This window comes from Orcinus orca, chromosome 17, assembly GCF_937001465.1.
Source record: "Orcinus orca chromosome 17, mOrcOrc1.1, whole genome shotgun sequence".
Lineage (NCBI taxonomy): Eukaryota > Metazoa > Chordata > Mammalia > Artiodactyla > Delphinidae > Orcinus > Orcinus orca.
The window spans coordinates 41211962-41231459 of NC_064575.1; the positions used below are offsets into that span (position 1 = coordinate 41211962).

The 19498-nt window shown below is 35.8% G+C and overlaps 1 protein-coding gene and 1 long non-coding RNA gene across 5 annotated transcripts in view; one reads left to right on the forward strand and one right to left on the reverse strand.

Annotated features, from left to right (window-relative positions):
* Nucleotides 1-250: 250 nt before the first annotated feature.
* Nucleotides 251-19498, forward strand: part of RIPK2 (receptor interacting serine/threonine kinase 2) — a 39334-nt gene continuing 20086 nt past the window's right edge. The window contains exons 1-6 of one of the 4 annotated variants that reach the window (XM_049700249.1): nt 251-627; nt 5335-5488; nt 8107-8262; nt 16146-16303; nt 17384-17433; nt 18271-18432. In XM_049700249.1, the coding sequence (XP_049556206.1) occupies nt 455-627; nt 5335-5488; nt 8107-8262; nt 16146-16303; nt 17384-17433; nt 18271-18432 (853 nt within the window). In that variant the 5' untranslated portion in view covers nt 251-454. Of the gene's footprint in view, nt 628-1362; nt 4166-4480; nt 5489-6540; nt 6638-8106; nt 8263-16145; nt 16304-17383; nt 17434-18270; nt 18433-19498 lie in introns of those variants that run through there. The other 3 variants (XM_049700250.1, XM_049700252.1, XM_049700251.1) reach the window with 3 other exon arrangements.
* The window catches only part of LOC125961609 (uncharacterized), a 61404-nt gene continuing 53268 nt past the window's right edge, over nt 11363-19498 (reverse strand). The window contains exon 3 of the long non-coding RNA XR_007472502.1: nt 11363-11910. This is a non-coding gene — a long non-coding RNA (uncharacterized LOC125961609). The remainder of the gene's footprint in view (nt 11911-19498) is intronic.

Below are 19498 nucleotides of genomic sequence, written 5' to 3' on the forward strand. Positions count from 1 at the left end.
GGTGTGGCACACGTCGTCTGGTCGCCACAAGGCGGAGATCTCGGGCCTGAGGCCGAGGCCGGAGCCTTGCTGGGAGGATCCCGGGCCAGTGGCCCTCATCCCCGCCTCGGCATCCGCCGCTGACGTCGCCTGAGAAGTCTGGGGAGGGAGGAGCTCCGAAAGGCGGGCTCGGGTGGCTGTCAGCGCCTGGGAGGGCCAGGTTGGAGAGAGGAAGCTCCTCCCCTGTGCGCCACGCCGCCGCAGAGTTGACCAGTCTCTAGAAGAGAAGAGAGAGCTCCGGCTCCGGATAAGCAGCGGCTTGGCGTGGGCTGCGCGGAGAATGGACGGCCTCGTGACCTAATGTCCGGCAGGCTGTAGGGCCTGCCGACCCGGCTCGCGCAGGGGGTGGAGCCGCGGGAGCGGCGGGCACTTCCGGAATCGACCGGCTGCCTGAGTGCCCGCGCCACCCGCTACCATGAACGAGGAGGCCATCTGCAGCGCCCTGCCCACCATCCCGTACCACAAGCTCGCCGACTTGCGCTACTTGAGCCGCGGCGCGTCCGGCACCGTGTCTTCTGCCCGCCACGCAGACTGGCGCGTTCAGGTGGCCGTGAAACACCTGCACATTCACACCCCGCTGCTCGACAGGTAGGGCGCCCTGGCGGCTCCACCGCGGAGCCCCGAAATCTGCGTTCCCCACCCCACTGGCTCTAACCCCCGGCAAGCGGGCTCTGAAGCCCAAGCGACGGTGACCACTTGGGATCGGCCGCACACCTCGTCACCTCTAGGCAGCCGTTCAACGCTTGGGCTAACATGGTGGGGAGAGCAGGCTTCTCTGGAGATGCAGCAATCACGCTTCTTTTCACTGCCCTCTCCTTTTTTTCTTACTCCTGGGCCTCCTTTCTCCAGACACCAAATATCAGCAATCACAGCCCAACTCTAAACGTCCTCTTTATTGAAGTTGGGTTCTGTTTGCTTTGTTTTTCCCTTTTTTTTTTTTTGAAGTCGAATTCTAGGGCTGCACTGCCCAATAGGTAGCTCTTAGCCACAGGTGGATATTACTTTTTTTTTAAGTGGCTATTAGAAAATTTCAAATTGTATATGTGGTTCACATTATATTTTTATTGAACAGCACTGCTGTAGAGTCTGGGACGTTTTGGTTTGGGCTTTTTGTTGGTTTTGGTTTACACATGTAGGCATGAAAGTTTAGATATCAAACTCAATTTAGTTTCTCCTCTTACCGTCACAGGGAAGGAAGCCTGTCTCTAGAGGAAACTTATATTATTTTTGCTAACAATAAACTGAAATCAGAAAGCTGTTAAATGACCCAAACTTTTGAATGTCTCTCCCATCCTGGAACAAGTTTAGTGCAATGTCCAGATTTCAGGGGAAGGCTAGATTAGTTCCTGTTTCCAGAAAAACCTTTCAACCATATATATTAATCAGTGAGTCTAGTCACTAGTCTTGTGTATTTTCCTTCCAATAGGAATTTAACTAGGCCCTGCATTCAATTCTTAGTGAGTTAACATCCATGATTGCAACATTCTCCTCTCCTCCCCCTATATCTAAAGTGAAAATACATCATGCTAGATGCCTGATTAGCTAGAGGCTGTCAGTATCCAACAGCAGATAAATTCCTCAGCTTCAGCCCTGCTAATGGTATTGACTTTCATCTGCCTGTGGCTTTTACTTGCTCTCTTGCTATTAGGCTTGGATGGGCTAGATCTCACAGTAAGTTTGAGACACCTCTAGAAATTGTTCCTGCTTTTTGTGTACCATAATCCTGATTTAGTGATATACAGGGTATATTTACCCAGGGTCTTGAATTCTGTGGAGCAATTACTGGGAAATTATGTGTATGTAGTCAACTTTGAAAGGTGGTGGTTGATTAGAGAGGGTAGATGTATTTTAGAATCAACTATTAAAATATGTGGAAATCTAGCACTGATGGACTCCTTAGGTATTTTAAAGGAGATTGATCCTCCCATTTTGGATGCTGCTTCTCAAGATTTTAATTAATCTAAGTTTTGTGCCATTTGGGGCCAAGAAATGAAGGGAGTTCCCTTTCGTGCTCATTAACAATTTCATCATCTAAAATTCTTCACTAAATCGGGTAGGAAATTAATTCTGCCGTCAAAGAAGCCATAAGGAACAGTGCAACACTCTGGCATTACTGCATCACATTTTTCTTCCACTTGTTACCTGGAATGTTAACATTAGCAGTATTTATGTAGTCTGAGCATAGGACTGGGCTATGCAGTTGACTCACAGGGTGTTTTATGTCTTCACTTATAAAGTGGGAATAACAGATACATGTACTTCTTGGGCTCTGGTGTGGATAATGTTTGCATTGTTCTTTGAGATCACAAAAGAAAACTAAGTTTATGTGCTGTAACATGTTCTTATTTTAGTGATTGGTAAATTATTCTCTGTAACCTGACTTCTGCCCAACGAGTGGACCTTCCCCAACAATCTCCCAACTCCTTATGCGTAGATGAGTCTGACAGCTTGTTCAAATACCTTGTGTAAACAGTGTAACTGTTTTGTAACTGAAATTTGTTATGGGTAATTTTGGTAATATGTCTATAAAAGCTGTTTTACATTTTATTTTTTTAATATAAAAACCTATTTTTAAACTGTTTTGGCTTTTTCTGTTTTCCCACTCATTCTTCCTGAAATCTGACTTCAAGAATTTTCCTTCTCTGATTAAGCAGTGAGTGGAAAAAACAAAGGCTTTAGAGTCCCACAATTGCAATTCAAATCTGACTCTAAATCTGCCACTTATTGTTGGCATGACCAGTAGAAATTATTAATTTACGTGAGCCTTCGTGCTCTCATATATAAAGTAGGGATAATGAAACCAACTGTAGTAAAGTGGCCAACACATCATAGGATCACAAGAGAAGGAAGAATGCATCATACTCTTAATGGGAGGAGGAATTAGTATATTAAGTATCACTAAGATATCCCCTAGCATGCCCTCTCTATAATTCTTTCTCAGAGTATCCAGGAACCTTCCCGGCAAAGGTGCTACTCAATAACTGTCTTGTTGACCTACATTTCATGAGGCAAATACAGACCTGTTTCAGCTTAGGAAATATAAATTTAATTAAAGCAGGTCTCACAAACTGGTATAATTGGTTGCCTCACAGTTGGGATATTAAGTGGCTGAAGAGCAGGGAGAAGAAGAGAAACTCTTTATGCATTCTTGTAATTCTTGAATTTTGAAACATGTAAGTATATTACCTCTTCAAAACATAGATGACTAAGATTTTTTTGCTTTATTTTGCTTATTGTTTGTTTTTAAAGGAGGCTTCATAGTCTGGTCTGGAATGTCTGTTGCTTTTCTTATTTCAGCAGCCATTCATCAAGAGCTTGGGTGGTTTAAACACCAACTAATCATCATTGTTTACCTAATAAGCTTCTCCTAGAGACAGTTCTCTTTCTATTACTGCTGCTACCAATACCAAATCATCCATGGAAAAAATTGGTGACAAATCCAGTTCCCTTCATATATATGTACACACACACGTACACACACATACATATACACACACATATACACATATATATATATGTATATACCTCCCTTAGTCAATCAGGTCAATCAGTCAGCCACCAGAGCCTGGGTATTCTATTCAGCTAGTGTTTTTCTTTCTATTTACACTGCAACCTTTATAGTTTCAGACTCTCATTGCTTTACATCTTAACTAGTATTATAATCTTCTAATACCTGGCTTTCAAACTCTACCTCCTTCTGCTGATCCTACACCTTGCTGCCAAATTAATCATCCTAAAAGTTTGTTCCACTCCTGTCACTCCTGTGCTCAATAACCTGTAGTCACAACTCAGTGACTACCAAATCAAGTGTAAATGCTCTCACCTGGCTTTAAGGCTCTGCGATGAGGCCCTACCCTACCCTATTCACCTTCACTCCCTTTACACACGCTGTTACACATCCTGATTCATATTAAACAATTTGTCATTTTCTGGATATAGCCTGTACTTTAACTTCCTTGAGTTCATTTGATACACATCTATTAGACAAATTCTGTGTGCCAGGTACTGTTCCAGATCCTGGGGAGACACAGATGAAAAAGAAAGGCAAAATCTCTCCCATCTTGGAGAGGGACCACATATCTTGGATGCCCTTTTTCCAGTGGTTGAAATTCTATCCATCCTTAAGGTACTGTTGACATCTCTCTCTAAAGGCTGTAGCAACTCCCTAGCCCAGATTTACTAGTTCTCTGAGCTCCCTATATTTATTTATTTATTTGCTTGCTTATTTACTTGTTTTTGATGGCGCTTATCATATTCTGCCTTATATTTTAAGTATTTGGTTTTCTTTTTTTATTTGCTTTTCTTATTTTTTAACTTTATTGAGGAATAATTGACAAATATAATCGTATATATTTAAAGTGCAAAACATGATTATTTGCTATACATATACATCATCATGGAATAATTACCAATATAATTGGTATGGAATATTACCAATATAATTAACACATCGAAAGACATACCAATGACCAATAGGTATATGAAAAGGTGCTCAACATCACTAATCATTGGAGAAGTGTAAATCAAGACCACAGTGAGTACTTATTTTTCTTAAAAAGATTTCTGGACAGTTTGAGGTCACAGACTATGTGTTTTGTTTTTTGGTTTTTTTAAACTTACTAGTCTCCATAATGCTGAGCACAGTTCTTTATTCATAATAAATGTTCAATATTTATTTGTTTTATGAATGAAAAATCAAATGAACCTGGGATCCAGAGTTAGCCCAGGGATCCATTCTAAGCATTTACCTGTTCCCAGTGTCCTTTTCCTGTGTTCCAGTATATAATTTCTAAGCATTATTGACCCTTATGCAACTATTATCATCTAGTCATTAAAATCTACAACACTTAAGTGTTTTAATATTCAGGATATTTAGAAAATTTTTACATGGTATGCAACCATAAAATTTAATATAATAATCTAATCAAATGTGATCATTTTAATACAACATAAACTTAATGTAATTAGTTCAAGCACCTATCATTCTAATATAGACTTTATAAACTTAAACATGGTATTCTTTCCCTTTCCTGAGAAGAGTACAATAATAATCTGTATGTAGCACTTTTTTCTGTCAGTGGCTTATACAGGTATTTTGGTCTCTAAACAGACCTATGGAATATATAGGGTAGATATTATCCCAACTTTAAACACGAAGAAACTAAGAGAAGCTGCATAATTTACATGAGGTCAAAAGCTAATGAATGAAAAAATCCAGGATTAACTAATATTTATGGGCTTGATAATTGTGTATTTTTCCTTACTTTGAAATAATTATACATTTTCTTTCTTTAGTGAAAGAAATGATGTCTTAAGAGAAGCTGAAATTTTACACAAAGCTAGATTTAGTTACATTCTTCCAATTTTGGGAATTTGCAATGAGCCTGAATTTTTGGGAATAGTTACTGAATACATGCCAAATGGGTCATTAAATGAACTCCTACATAGGGTAAGTATTATACATTTTCAGTCGTTATAATTCTGTTATTCAACCTATATAGTACTTTCGTTTTACAAATGATCAGATTATTTGGGGATATATAGATGAATCAAAATAAGAATAATGAAAAACTTCACCATTTATGGCTTCTTTTGTGTTGTTAAAAATACTGTGGGACTTCCCCGGTGGCTCAGTGGTTGAGAGTCCGCCTGCGGATGCAGGGGACATGGGTTCGTGCCCCGGTCCGGGAGGATCCCACATGCCGCGGAGCGGCTGGGCCCGTGAGCCATGGCCGCTGAGCCTGCGCGTCCGGAGCCTGTGCTCCGCAACGGGAGAGGCCACAACAGTGAGAGGCCCGGGTACCGCAAAAAAAAAAAAAAATAAAATACTGTGGAGTCAGACCCTGCATTCTAAGTGACCTAGATTATTTTGCTTAGGTTACTGTTCCTGAGGTTTACACTGAATTCTAATATCCACATGTATATATATGTAAGAGAGGAACAGGAGAGAGAAAAGATAAACTCTGCACACCATACAATTTATTGTTAGTTTAAGCCAGATTTCATTTTATGTTAAAGACAATGTAGGGTTCAAATTAAATGTTAATAATACCAGTTCATAAAGTTCTGAATTAATAGACCAAATAAATCTGAGTATCAAATACATGAGCTTTTCCAATAATAGACAATGGCATGAGCCATGTACCTTTTTCCCAAGGTTTCAGTTATCTGGCTTTAATTGTGAATCCCATCAGTAAACAAATATGGCCCGGTTGTGGGGGGTGTCCTCATTCTCAAAATATGTGTATCCATCTATTGTTGTTTGCTTGCTCTCATATTACTAAGATTATCTCTAGCCTGCAGTTTCTGTCAAGAAATATTTTTAAAGAACTCGGCCTCTTTTGTGAGGGGTGCTTTAGTTAAAACTGAGTGGTAACATAATCTGTAAAATCTAGTCACTGAACACTCCTAAATTCTGATACATCACAGTGTTCTATAAGCAAACAAGAGAGAATGGGTGCCACTGTCACCACTCATGGAGTGACTTCCTCTTTATTTCAGGATACAACACATTCTGTTTGTGACAGGACCATCTGAAACAAGGACAGAGTAAAGTAACTAGTGTCAGTGCATAAGATTTGTGTAACCAACACAGCAAGTAAGATACAAATACTAATTAAACACAGTTTCCTTTTGTTAAATGAGTATAAGCATAAATTCTAATGTTGTCTTCCCATACCCCAGCACCACAGTAGATGCTCTGGTACCCAAATTTGGAGCCCATTAGAAATTCTAGAGCCTCCTACAGGGGGATTGCTGACTCCTGGAAGGAATCATAAAATACATAGTGAGCACTCATCTACCTTCCTCTCCATGATCAAAAGCTTCCATATAGCACTATACTGCAGAGAGGCCTTGTTACTTCTTTAAACTATATAATTTTCAGAAAAAGTTACCTTTTTAAAGATTAAAAGATTCAGTGACTCAAGGGGATGGGAATCTGTGTATACAAGAGGAAGTAATGTTGAACATTTGTGTTTTGTGTTTCTTTTGGTGTCCTGTATTATTAGGTCAGGATTTATCTTGAAGCACGTTCCCCCAACCTCACAAAAGATTGATGAAAAAAATCAAAATACTATGTAAAGACAAGTATTTTGAGCCACTCCCCTGCCAAGTTAGTTAATCAATGAACTATAAGCTGACCCATTTGCAGAAAAAAAATTCTTAAGAACAGTTTTGAGCTCAGTGGAAGCATACTTTTTCATATTATTTAGTAAAATGTACCCAGTGGCATGGTCCCTGAAGATTCATTGTTGGATATTCCCAAATTATCTAATTTTTCTGAGTATGTTCATTCTCCTGGGAAGCTGTATTAACTTTTATGTTCAGAAAACATTTAAGAAACTTCAGATGACTGTCACTTGTTAAGTACCAGGAAATAGAAAACATTACATTTTTAATGTTTCTATGTTATATATACTTAGAAATGAAGATGATTTTTGTCTCCTTCACAAAAGCAAAACTCCCAAATGCTAATTTTTCAAGCTGAAATGCAAGTAAATATATGATTTAAAAATATGAAGTATTAATGCTTAGTAAGTAAATATATTATGGTCATAATTTTAATTGATGCAGTGGTTATCATCATAATCAAGTATGGTTTTATATTAATAGGAAATTTAAAATATAAATTTTGAATAGAAACAAATTGTGTGTGTGTGTGTGTGTACACATTCATGGGCACAAGTTATTTGATAAGAAGCCATAGAATGGGAAGATGGCTATGAGTATAAATATATGTTTGGGTATTATATAGATAAAAAATAATTTAAAACTGTCTCAACTGAAGAAAGACCCCATACCATGTAGTTGCATTACCAGTATAAACTAAAAGGAAATATCAGTACTGTAAAGTCATTATTTTCTCCAAAAATTGAGGAAAGTAAGATACAAGGATGTTAAATAACGTCAAATTGATAATATAACAAAATGAGTACTTTTTGCCCTGAATTTAGTTATACCAGATATTTAGTTTAATACTATATTTCCTCATGGAATATTTCATTTTCTAAGTGGAAATAAATTTGGCCACTAATTTTAGTTTTGTTTCTTTCCATATATATGAAGAAAAATGAATATCCTGATGTTCCTTGGCCATTAAGATTTCGTATTCTGCATGAAATTGCACTAGGTGTAAATTACCTGCACAATATGAATCCTCCTCTACTTCATCATGACCTGAAGACTCAGAATATCTTATTGGATAATGAATTTCACGTTAAGGTAGTTACTTTTTTTCAAAAAAAAAAAGCTTATCTGCATCCTTGTGTTTAATAGTTTTAAAGACTTTTTAGTTGTTTCTTCTATCTTACCAATTTAATATCTCTGCCTTTTCCATAGCCCCTAATTCACTGCCACTTCTTCCTGCTGCAGTGAGTTAGTTATTCCTAGACTACAGACATTGGTAAAATTATGGTTCAAAATACAGTCATTCTGTTCTTAATTTAAATTGTCGATTATACCTTTGTTAACTTTTTATTTTGAAATTATTATAGATTCCTAGATGGTTGCAAAGATAATACAAAGGAGTCCCATGTACCCTTCACCCAATTTCTGCCAGTGGTTACATCACATATAATTATAGTACTATTTCAAGACCAGGAATTTGTCAGTGGTACAATGCATGTATATAGTTCTGTATCACTTTATCATGTGTAAATTTGTGTAACCACCACAACAATCAAGATACAGCACTACTCTATCACAAGAAAGATATCACTTATGCTACCCCTTTATAGTCATACCTTCTCCCCTCCATCATACCTAACTACTGTCAACCACTAACCTGTCTTCCATCTCTATAATTTTGTCATTTCGAGAATACTATATGAATGGAATCATACAGTGTGTGATATTGTGAGACTGCTTTGTTCACTTAGCATAATGCCTTTGAGATCCATTTAAGTTGTTGCTTGTGTCAACAGCTGGTTTCTTTTTCATTGGTGAATAGTATTCCATGGTATGGGTGTACAAAAGTTGTTTAACCATTCAGCTGTTGAGAGATATTTTGGTTATTTTTAGTCTTTGGCAATTACAATAAAGCTCCTATGAACAGTCCTGTGCAACTTTTTGAACAAACGTAAGTTTTCATTCCTCCTAGATGAATGCCCAAGAGTGTAACTGCTTGGTCATATGGTAAGCATATGTTTAGCTTTTTAAGAAACTACCTAGCTACTTTCCACAGTGGCTGTACCGTTGTATGTTCCACCGGCAATGTATATAAGACCCAGCTTTTCTGCACCCTCACCAGCATTTGGTATTATCATAGTTTTTTATTCTAGCATTCTAATAGATGTATAGTGATATAGCACCATGGTCTTAATTTTCATTTACCTATAATGTTGAATATTGTTATTTATTTATTTGCCATCTCTATATCCTTTTCAGTGAAACATCTCTTCATATCTTAAGACCATTTTCTACTTGGATTCTTTGCTTTTATACTATTGGGTTTTAAGAGTTCTATATAATTTTTAGATATAAGTCCTTAATCAGATATGTAGTTTGCAAAAATCTTCTGCCAATCCAAAGTTTGTTCTTTTCATCCTTTTAACAGGGTCTTTCACAGAGCAAAAGTTGTAATTTATTTCTTTTATGATCATGCTTTTGCTGTCATGTCTAAGCACTCTTCACGAAGCCACAGGTATTGCAGATTTACTTCTATGTTATCTTCTAAAAGTTCCATAGATTTATGTTTTACATTTAAATCTGTGATCTGTTTTGAATTAATTTTTTGCATAAAGCTTAAGATTTAGATACCTAAAGGCACCAGAGGAGTAGTGATTTCAGTTACCCTATATGTAACTGATGACAGCAAATAAAAAGCAGTTGCTGAGAAATTAATACTAAATGTAACTCACTTTATTTTTACATAGTATTTTGCTACACTTCAAATAATATACATAATTGAAGATTATTATAAGTATCCAAAAATGTTCAAATAAGTAATAAGGAAGTTGGAACAATAGAAAAATAAATATAAAAAGTGTGAGAAAAGTTAAGTGAAAAAATAAACCTTTATTGAAGGCACTCCCTCTGCCTAGAATAAAATGGAAGGAAAAGGAAGAGCTGCTGCCTCAATACTACTTAAAAAAAAGAGACAAATCTATTACATCAGTTATAGAACCATACAGGTAGAAGTGACTTATTCTAGTCCCCTAATCAGCTGGTCCTCTGAATCCTCACTACAACAATCCCTCATCTCCCAAGGCAGTTACCCTGTGACAAGAGAGTGTTTAAGATCCGTAACTGAATGACTGTGACATTTTCTTATACGATCAACTCCTTCTCTGTTGCTTCCACTCATCGGTCCTAGTGATAAAGTGAGTTCAAAGTCCAATTTTATTTCCACCTGACAGTCCTTCTGAGATTTGAAGTTAGCTATAATCCCCTTACTTCTCACATACACTTTTCCCTTATACACATCTTTAGTTTCTTCAGCCAATTTCCTTATTACATAGGTTTTAATCCCAGGTGCTATCTAGATGCATCTGTGTTTAAATCTCTCTTAAATTTTGATCCTCAAAACTAATCAAAATACCCATATTACCTAACACAAGTTTGTGTGGCCAACACACAACTTGTGTGGCCAACACACTAGTGAGGTCAAACAAACCAAAATGTCAGAGTTTGGAGCAGAGAAAGGTTTATTGCAGGGCCAAGCAAGGAGAAGAGGTAGCTCATGCTGAAAAAACCCTAACTACCCAAAGGGTTTCAGCAAAGCATTTTTAAAGGCAAGGTGAGGAAGGGGCACACCTTGGGTATGTGGTCAGCTCTTGCACAAATTCTCTGATTGGTTGATGGTGGTCAATCCTTAGGTGCTAGAAGGTCTGGGGATTACATGCCCATGATCATCAAGTAGTTAATTTCTTCCATTTGTTGGTGGTTTTAGCATCTGAAAAACTCAGGAAATATGCATCAGATACTATTATCTAGGTACTTTAGAGAGGAGCTAAAGCAGTAGATATGTGGGGGGAGGTCTGTCGCAGGAAGGCCTCATAGGGTCCTGGTCAGTTACACCCTTGATGTGGTGTGATAAATGTAGAATCGTCCTTAAATACTTTACTTCGTATTCATAGTTCCTTACTAATTCGTCTTTTGGGGGGCAGTCCTATAACAACATTCAAGTTGGGCTCAGTGTCAACAAAAAACACTGAGAGGTTTTCTTTCTTTCTTTTTTTTAAATGTATTGTTACTTAAGTCATGTCTTCTTGTCATGTACTTCACAGGATATTTTCTGGACATCATCAAAGTTTATCTTGTTAGATTTGGGTGATAACTTCAGCTCTTAAGACCTTTTTGAATGTTTTTCTGTAGTCCAAGGATTTTTAACTTTGTCCTCCAGTTTTGTGTCATCTTCAAATTTAATTACTTTTTGTATCTTCAAGTCATGATTAACTATTAAGCAGTACAGAGCTCAAATCAGAGCTACACAACATGGTCTGAAAACCTCCTTTTAGGTCAATATCAATCCTTTTATTAATTAGGACTTTCGGAGAATAAGCATTCATTTTGTTTGGAATACTCCTAAAAGAGCTGTTATACAGCCCATATTTCTCCATTTTTTTCCATTAGAATATTACAAAAGTCCTTGCTTGACTGCTTTCCCAGGTGTCCTTGTTACCAAGTCCAAGTTCATACTGCTCACTGCAGGACAGGGCCAGTAAATCAACAGACGAGGTGTTGGGGCAAGGAATAGCAACTTTATTCAGAAAGCCGGTAGACCAAGAAGATGGTGGACTAGTGTCCCAAAGAACCACCTTACCCCAGCTAGAATTCAGACTAAAAGGGGAGAGGGTGTGGTTGGTTGTTGCAAATTTCTTGGAATCCTTTGTTCTTGCAGCAATCCATGTAGGTCAGATCTTGATGTTCCTGTAAACCTCCAACAAGACAAATGTAATTGTCTGTTCTGTAACTTTTTATCTCTGTATGAATAGAAAAGTGTTATACCCTTAAAGGTCAGAGCCTTGAGAATGGGCTGTCTTGTATATTTCAGGCTATAGGCAACATTCTTAAGTTGCAGCAAAAGCAATAGAATACGAAGGTTAAAGTAAAAGAAACAGATCCAATATGGAGTCAGATTTATTCTTCCTTGTTACATACTCATGACTTACTCCCTTTCCTTTTCTTCCTCATTATCACAGTGGCTTTCCCTGACAACCCACCTAGTTCCTCTGTGTCCTCATACCTTGATTAATGCTTCTCCATAGTATTTTTCACCATCTTACAAAACATTTTTTATTAATATGTTTATTGACCATCTTCCCAATTATAATATAATAAGCTTCACAAAGACTAAAATGTAGTCTGTTTTATTCACTGCCGCCTGCTAAGCATATGCGGTATAGAAGCATTCAATAAGTAGTTGTTGAATGAACAAATGAAGAATTCCAGATCTTCTATATATACCCAATAGGCCGGATAATTTAATAGTCAAGGATATTATTAAAGTACCTCAGAATGTTTTATAATATACAAACTGTTTTAACGTTTACTCTTTGACAGTAGTACTACTGACAAAAAAGGAAATGAGGTCTGTCTTTCCTTTATTAAGTATTTGAGGAGCAACGGTGTTGTGCTAGCCATCCCAAGTACTTGGGATATGTCACATGAGGTCTGAAATTGATCACTGGGCTAATATAATTTTTCATTAGTTCTTTCTGGCTCTTTTATCAATTACTCATAAAGTAACCCTTTCATTAAATTTTTAAACCTGGGATTAAGGATAGTCTCTGCCAATATATAGATTTGCAAAATCAATATTATTTTCCCTTTTTAAAAATCAGAATGACATTTGCTTTTCTCGTATCCTGTAATACCTCTCCATCACCATGGAGGTATTCGCGAGTATTCTAACTAAACCTGAAATATATGTAAAATGACCTGAGATTTGTCCTTTATAAACTTTTCAACCTCCTTGGACTTTATTTTCTTCATCTCAGTCCAGAAACCATTCTTGATACAGAAAACAGAAGCAAAGTAATAGGTGATGATGATCCCTACTTTCTCTTTTTCATTGATCAGTAGGGTAGCCATGGTCTTTCTTTGAAATAAATAGAATTTAAAATAGTTTGGCTTTGTGTGTTTTTTTTAACTTTTATTAGCTTTAGCACATACAAAACTGTGACCTTTCTGATACTATTCTTATAAATTATGATACTCTTTTATATGCATCCTGTGTGTCTCTACTTTTTATTTTATAAATGTCCCTTAAAAGTCAAAGTTTATCAGTGACTCATGAAAAAGTAACAGTTACCTGATCTACCTATCTTCTTGGAAGGGCCTTTAAATGAAGTGCAAAAAATCTTTTAAAACACTTAATGAAATTAAATGGAAACACACCTTGCTACAGTTTTTTGAAGTAAATTTTTTGAAGTAAATTTTTTGAAGTAAAATACTGGAATGCTAACCAGAAACATAGTATCTAAAAGAAAAACATACACTACCAATTAAGATCAACCAGGACTTTTCTACTTTAAAAAGAATACATTCAATTTGTTTATCTGCTGGTCAGTATCAATTAGTGCACCTTAAATACAAATGAACCTGTGGTAGGCTTATTTGAAATAAATGTTTATATGTACCATGTTTGATTTCTCAACTATTCTGTCCATCATGTGTGGAACTTCTAAGAATACTTAAAGTTATTCCTCATAGCTTCTTACTGATAACTTTATAAATTTACAGACATGGAGAGTATTATATAAATGAAAATAGCTATTCTGGTAGGGTAATAAGATTATGGATGATTTTTATGAATAGTGTGTTTTAATTTCCTCTAGTTTTTTAATCTTTTTTTAAATTGAAGTATAGTTGATTTACAATATTATGTTAGTTTCAGGTGTACAGCAAAGTGATCCAGTTTTATATATTTTTCAGATTATTTTCCTTTATAGGTTATTTTGAGATACTAAATATAGTTTCCTGTGCTAATACAGTAAATTCTTGTTGCTTTTATCATCTTTTTTAGCTAAAAAGAACCTTTACCTTTGAAATGCATGTTAAGATCTTGTATAGAATAGAAAAATTCCTATTCTCTGTCTTCATTGCTGAATGATACCAGGACCCTCAAGAAATCATGGAACTTGTATTCCTCTCATCATATTCTTCACTTTTTTTTCTTCTCTGGAAGATCCAGATTTAATGAATCGTGTCTTTGGTATATGGTGTTTGTAATAGAGAAGGGGGACAAATATGGTTCCATGTGAAAGCCAAACTAAATTAGCTGATAAAGGGAATTCTGATTAAGTTTTCTACGTGAGATTTAAAAACATAGATGAAGACCTTAGGTGAAGTAAAAGGAGCACATAAGGAAGCAAGCTCAGAATACATTTTCTCCAGCACTGTATTCAAACCAGTATTTAGCCCAGTAGTTTGCAATTTGTGGGTCAGATATAAGATGGACCACATCCCAGTTTGTTTTTTTTTTTTAACATTTTTCACTGTGGCAGAGAAATAAACTTTACTTCTCATAGTAATGCTTATTATCCTAGCAGATGTGCAGCTGGAGGACTGTTTTTGCTTTTAGAGAATGAGTGGGAGGAATAAGAGTTTGTAGTGGCAAGTAGAAGTAAGTAGGATATACGGTTCCCCAGGGTCTTAATACCACCTCAAAGTGTATTAAAGGCCCTGAAACTATGTACTGTGCTTATTAGTATTGTATGAATAAGAGCAATCTTTAGAGGCTTATTCCCATGTACAAGACATTAATAATACTAACACACAGGGGTCATTTACTACGTGTCAGATACTGTTCTGAGTGCTTCACTTAGAATAACTAGTTTAATATCCTCAGTACAACCCTGTGTTATGTTATTATCCCCAGTTTAAAGATGGGTAATCTGAGGCACAGAGAAATTAGAAAACTTGTCCAAGGTTGTACAGCTAATTAAGGGGTAGAAGTGGAATGTAAATCTAAGTAATCAAGGCTGTAGAACCCATGTTCCAGAACACATATTATATTGCCTTTAGAAATCAATCCAGCTTATCTTCATGTAGTGGCACCATGTTTCCTCTTGGTCTTTTCTAATTATTTTTCTTAGACTTACCCTTTTATTATGATACTGTATGGAAGATTCATATAGGCTACCCCCTCCCTTTTTGGAGTGGGGCCATAATTTTTTTTAATCTCAAATTCATCTAAACACTAAATAACTTATTTCTTCTCTTAAAGCTAGTGAACATTTTAAGAGTTAAATGATTGAACCACAAATGGTGTGCTGGATAGAGCTCATTCCACTCTGTTGACTCCTAAATTGTGCCGTGTGAAGGTCTAAGTGATTTAAATTAAATGTCTTCAGAGTTTTCCTATACTCTTTTGTTCACTAAATATTGTTTCTGTTCTTACATTTTTGTCTCCCTTTTAAAAAAAAAACATTGGAACGTTTTAGATACTTAGTTATAAGATATTGTGTATTGATAGTATCTGCACAAAATTTACAAGTGAAGTAAAACTGTAAAGGACATATCAAAAGTACAGAATGTTTGTCACTGATAATGCTTTAGGCACTCCTTGTCATGGACATAAATATGTTTTATATGCTAACTATACTATTGTTAACAGATATTCTTTTAGTGGTAGGCATAAATCATATAATAATGAGTTATACTATATTGGAATTTTACTTATTTCAAAGTTTAAGGATACTATTTTTAGCACATTATAAATAAGAACATAGAAACCTGAGTTGTAAACAATACCCAGTGACAATCGTATTAGATATGACTAGTTTAGCAGTTTTGTGAGGTATAGGTAAATTTTGAAAGCACATGATATAAAGCTACTTGTCACAAAAAGTGCAGTGTATATACTCATTCAGAATAAAAGGCAAAAATACTCCTGTTTAAGTTTTCAAAACTTAGTCTCTTTTAAAATTTGTAATATTATGCTGAACTTCAAGTCAGTTTATATTGCTTTTAGAGTTGTTGGGTTCAGCACTATGGAATCCAATTTGTTAAGAAACTAATAGACTATTACAGAAATAAAATATTAATATATATAGCATTTACTCTGGTCTCATGTCTAAATATAATAAATATAAACAAAAACAATTCTTGAAATTTTTAAAGAGAAAATTTAAAAATTCAATTACTCTTTTCCCTTCCAGATTGCAGATTTTGGCTTATCAAAATGGCGCATGATGTCCCTGTCACAATCACGAAATAGTAAATCTGCACCAGAAGGAGGGACAATTATCTATATGCCACCTGAAAACTATGAACCTGGACAAAAATCAAGGGCTACTATCAAGCATGATATATACAGGTACAGCATGTTACTTTTGCTCAGAGTTAACCTTGTCTAAAAAACAAGATTAATCAATCCGAATTTTGAAACTACATTTTAAAAGTATGATTTTTATGCATCTCTCATAAGTGTGGTGAAAATAAATTAGAGACAGTGGTTAATGTTTTTCATATTAAAGATGCCTTGCTTTGAGAGTTCCCTGGTGGCCTAGTGGTTAGGATCCTGGTTTTCACTGCCGTGGCCCAGGTTCAGTCCCTGGTCAGGGAACTGAGATCCCACAAGCTGTGTGGTGCAGCCAAAAAAAAAAAATTAAAAATTAAAAATATGAAAATAAAGATGCCTTGCTTTTTTTTTTTTAATATTTATTTACTTATTTATTTGGTTGCAGCGGTGGGCTCCTTAGTTGCGGCACATGGGCTTCTGGGTTGCAGCATGCAGGCTCCTTAGTTGCAGAATGCATGTGGGATCTGGTTCTCTGACCAGGGATCAAACTCGGACCCCCTGCATTGGGAGCATGGAGTCTTAACCACTGCGCCACCAGGGAAGTCCTGATGCCTCGCCTTAAGCTACTTTTACATCCTTAAAAATTATTAAAGCATATCTTGTTGTCCTATCAATTTATAATATTCAAGGGTTTTTATCATATGTGACCTCGATAGGTGGAGGGAAACAGTGCAATTAACATTTAACACTACCAAAAGAGACAGTACTTACACCAGAAAAAGAGTCAATAGAATAGGGCTACATGAGACAGCCTTTTTTATTGCTCTTTATTTTGTGTGAATAATAGAATCATGTAATTAAAGGGCATAGCTTATCTAGGTGTTAAAGAATCATCCACAAGTTATCCTTGCCTATAACTTCAAGTTCTTATTACAGTAATTTCCTAATTTTTCAAATTGAATTAATTCCCTTTCAAAACAAAACTGTATATGAATATTCATCATCTTGGTTCTATATAGTGATTCTTTAAGCAGCATTTCACTACATTATTACTTTAAAAAATGGTATCTCACAGTCAGCTTTTAAAATCAGTACCATTTTAGTTTATTATGAATAGTTTATAAAGTACTATATGTATATTTTTATCTTAAACAGCTATGCAGTTATCACATGGGAAGTCTTATCTAGAAAACAGCCTTTTGAAGGTAAGTGTACTTTGACTTCCTTATTCTAGGTGACATCGTATTGGTAAGTCATACTCAGAACTATCTGAATAAAGATCACTTATTTTAAATCTGCCTAACAGTCATTTTGTGGAAAACACACTAGAAAAACAACAGTTTATCATTGTGAATCCACTGTATGTTGGAAAGTACTGGATTAAGGATCAGAAAAATGTGTAGATTCTTCTTGTTCTGATAGTAATGAACTCTATTATAAGCCACTAAATCTCTTAAGTCCTCATTTTTTAATCTGCAAAATAAGAATTTTGAATTCTTATTTCTAAGATTCATTCCAGCTATAAAATCATTTGTATGAAAATTTAACTAGTGCTTCTTCTAAAGACCAGCAAATACTGAAGAATACTTTAAAAATTTTCTGATAATATTGTCTCTTTCTTTATTTTGAGGTTCATTTAGGTCAGTTTGCTGTGTAACAACCTCAGAATCTCAGTAGTTTACAAACTAAACATTTATTTTTCATTCACATTGGGTTATTAGTTGCTGTGGCCCTTCTTGGCTCTGCTAGGTTCTGCTCAGCTCTGCTGAGCTCTGTTTTACTCTGCTCTCTTCATACTCCATTGGCCAAATCAAATCACATGGCCAAGCCCAGAATTAAAGAGGTGAAGATATAAACTCCTCCCACGAGAGGCAGCAAGTCTGGCAATAGCTGGGATCTAAATATTCCTTTGACAGAAAGGGAAGTAATGAATTATTCCTAAGATTTTAAGATTCCCTCATGTTCATTTGGTTGGCTTTAGAATGTATTTAATATATTAAATCATAATATATTTCTAATGAATGAAATATTTGTTTTGACAGAAGTCACCAATCCTTTGCAGATTATGTATAGTGTGTCACAAGGACATCGACCTGACACTAATGAAGAAAGTTTGCCATTTGATATACCTCATCGAGCACTTATGATCTCTCTAATAGAAAGTGGATGGGCACAAAATCCAGATGAAAGACCGTCTTTCTTAAGTTAGTGTACAGTTTTAATCTGGGCCTTTTGAATTACAAAAATAATAAATACGCTGTAAATAAAATATTCCTTGAACAACTACGAAAGTTAGCTGACAAGCTCAGAAGTTTTTTTTTCTAATTCAAAGTTGTTTTTATTTTATGAGATGAGATTGAAGTGGTAAGGAGAGGCTGTTGACTATCATCATAAAAAGGTTAGAAATTTATTCCAAGTACAATGGAAAGCCATTAAAGTGAGTTTTTCAGGGAAATAACATGATTAAATTTAAGTTTAGGAGATATCACTCACTGCTATGTATAAAATTGATTGGAGAAGGGCAAGAGTAGAATTTCCAGACCAATCCTGGAGATCGAAAAATCAGATAGAATTAAGATTTATTTCAGAAGTAGAATGAATCATCACCTAAATGTAAACATAGAAGAAAAACTTCATGATCTTGGGTTAAGCAAAGAGCTCTTATATATGACATCAGAAACAAGACCTATTAAAAAAATTCTTTGATAATTGAACTTCCAAAAAAATGAAAAATTTTACACTTCAGAAGATGCTATAGAAAATGAAAAGACAAGCTGTAGACTGGGAATCTTCTTTCCAACTAAAAAAAAAACCAAATATATTTTCCATTCAAAACTTATGTCTAGTGCTCATCAGCATTGTATTTAAAAAAAATCAAAAGTTGCTATAATAATGGATTAACATCTTATCTCTTATCTCCCAGAACCATGTAATAGGGTGTGTGTGTGTGTGTGTGTGTGTGTGTGTGTGTGTGTGTGTGTGTATGTATGTGTATATATATGTACATATATGTGTGTATGTATTGGCTTGGCCAAAAAGTTTGTTTGGCTTCTTCTATAAGATCTTACAAAAACCTGTACGAACTTTTTGGCCATCCCAATACATATCTCCTTTGTCCCCAATGCCACTTCCAAACTATAATTTCTTCTCCATTCCCTAAAGACTCTAGCTCTTCTGAAGATCATGCCATTAGGCAGTACTTCTCTACAAACTTCCTGGTTTTTCCCTATTGTTCATTGCAGAACAATGGCTTTTGGCTTACTTACTTCT